We start from the raw sequence: 2500 nt of genomic DNA on the forward strand, positions 1-2500 counted from the left end.
TACAATGACAGTGTGTACCTGAAATCTGGCATCTATGCAACCTCCTACCCAGACACACACACACCTACACACACACCTACACACACACACCCACACACACCTTCTGTGACCATAACCTCCTTGTTGGAAATCGAGGAATCTGGTGCCGAGACGGGAAGGCGTCAGTGCTCACAAGCTGGCCTGAGTTGGGTGGGAGGGGGAGGAAGCGAGGGAAGGCAAAGGGAAAGAAGGAAGAACAGTGAAGCCTTGCCTCAGCCCCTGCCAAGTTCAACCCAGCCCAGCCAAGCTTGTCCAGTCCAGCTCAAGTCCAGTCCAGTCTAGTCCAGGGCTGCGTTTCCCGATAACGATGGATCGCAGCAACGATCGAGCGAAAAAACGAAACCGTCGATATTTCTTACTTGCGTTTCCAAACATGCTCGTGAAGGAGTAGGCTCATCCATGCGCTTTCAAGCGCTACGAATTTTCAAGAGACACTTTAGCCACGATGTCTTTGGGAACGGCCCGTAAAACTAAGATTTGTCGTACGATGGATTCTACGATCAATTTAGGCTTACAACGCTTTCGGGAACGCAGCCCTGTTCGGTTCAGTCAAGCCTCATCCCCAGCCTCAGCCCTCATCCTTGTGTCTGTTTCCTGGCTGACAGGACCACACATTGTGGGTGGCTGGGCGCCATGTTTCCCATGGGGGAATCCTCTCCAGCCCCCCCCCCCCCTCCCCCTCACCTTCCCAATCCCAGGCTGCCAAGGCTTTGATGAGGCAGAGCCTCCTGCAGCCCCAGAATCTTCCATAGCCCCAGAGCCACTAAGCTATGATTGTTCCCAGGCAGGAGGGTGGGGTGAGGGGTGGGTTTGGGCGCTACAGGGGGGTCTCAGGGCTGGGGAATTGGTGATCTAGGAGGGTTTGTGTGGGTGGGAAGGGGTTGTGAAGGTTTTGGAGAGTTTGGAGATGGAAAGACCTGTAATCACACTGGATAAAAGCCAAACAGCCCGGGAGAAAGAAAAAGAAAGAGAAAGATAGAACATCCACTTTCCCCTTTCTCCGCTCCACTACCTCGGAGAACTCGACATGCTACAGGCGACGCCTCAAGGACACACACACACATCCGCACACACACGCAAAAACATATACAGTACACTCTCGTGGCACAACATCACAAAGAACGTTTCAAAGTAGGATAAGACCTCCCACACACACACTTACTGGTAGTCCTGGCTCTCCCTTCAGCCCCAGGGCTCCATCCAGCAGGGAGTAATAGGTGGGTTCCACATCCCAGGTCTGGAATCCGTCTGTGGCCGGCAGGGTGACCGTGGCGTATGGAGATCTGGGGGTGGACCTGGGGGTGAGGGGGGCCTTCGTTGTCCGGGGTTGCTTGGGACTGGCAGGGGACTTGGTGGCCTTGAGGGTGGTGGATTTAGATGAGGTGGTTTTGAACGGGGCCAATTTAGATGGGGAAACTTTGGAAGGGGCAACTTTAGAAGGGGCAACTTTAGAAGGGTTGAGTTTAGATGGGGCAACTTTGGAAGGGGCGACTTTGGAAGGAGTGAGTTTAGATGGGGCAACTTTGGAAGGGGCGACTTTAGAAGGGGTGACTTTAGATGGGGCAACTTTAGAAGGGGGGACTTTAGCAGGGGTGGCTTTGGGCTTTGGAGGGGACTTTTTGGCTGGGGTGGGTTGTGGTTTCTTAAGACTTGTGCTTCCTGGCACCTGATCCGACATGGCTGGTTTCTTCTTGGTGTTGGTACCTTCAGCGGTGGAAGAGCCAGCAGGTTTCCTGATGTTTGGACCCACCGTGGTCTTCTTGGGGGTGGGGGTGGGCTTGGCAGGGGTGGGCCTGGGGGGTTTGAGGGTGGAGGGTCTCCAGGAGGGGTGGATTCCAGTTCTGAGCGGTACCGTCAAGGTCTGTGTTCGGATCTTGGTGAGAGAGACAAGTCCCGGCCGAGCAGTGGCGGTTGCCACGGTACCGGGTAAGGGCTGAGGAGGTGGACTGGTGGGTTTTAACGGGAGGGAAGGAGCCACGTAGCGGACTGCAGAGGCGGCAGCAGCGGCGGTCCGAGCTGGGCTAAGGCCCAAAGGTTTCCTGGCAATCTCCGGGGGCACCAGGGCCAGGGGGGCCCGGGTGGCCGTGGTGTTGGGGTCCCGGGGGATGAGAGGCAGAAGGGGGGGCAGGTTGGGCCTGTAAGTGTCGGCCTCCCTGCACTGTTTCTTAATGTACTTGCAGTAGTTGTGAGCTGCCTGCGCAGAGGGGACCAGGTCCAGCTGGCAGACGGCTCCTTCGAAGTGCACCGATGCCTGCTGGCTCAACTTCCCCAGCAGGAAGGAGCTTCTCTGGGGGTCCCTGCCCCCATCCTCCCCGTCCTCCCTGTCCCACACCAAGTCTGCATGGACACTCTGCCCGCCGCAAGCCGCGTACAGAGTGGCCGTCCGCCCACTCACGTCCAGGGCCAGGTGGTGCCACTGGCCATCGTGGGGGTCGTAGGGCAGGGACACGGAGGTTCGGGG

General features: G+C 57.3%; 1 protein-coding gene across 1 annotated transcript in view; it reads right to left on the reverse strand.

The window, feature by feature from the left end:
• Window positions 1–2500, reverse strand: part of col27a1a (collagen, type XXVII, alpha 1a) — a 73623-nt gene that overhangs the window by 61233 nt on the left and 9890 nt on the right. The window contains exon 3 of the mRNA XM_084687673.1: window positions 1202–2500. This exon is cut by the window's right edge and continues 287 nt beyond it. Coding sequence (XP_084543799.1) covers window positions 1202–2500 — 1299 coding nt within the window. The remainder of the gene's footprint in view (window positions 1–1201) is intronic.

This window comes from Hypomesus nipponensis, chromosome 22 (assembly GCF_054491055.1).
Source record: "Hypomesus nipponensis isolate SF chromosome 22, ASM5449105v1, whole genome shotgun sequence".
Classification (NCBI taxonomy): Eukaryota; Metazoa; Chordata; class Actinopteri; order Osmeriformes; family Osmeridae; genus Hypomesus; species Hypomesus nipponensis.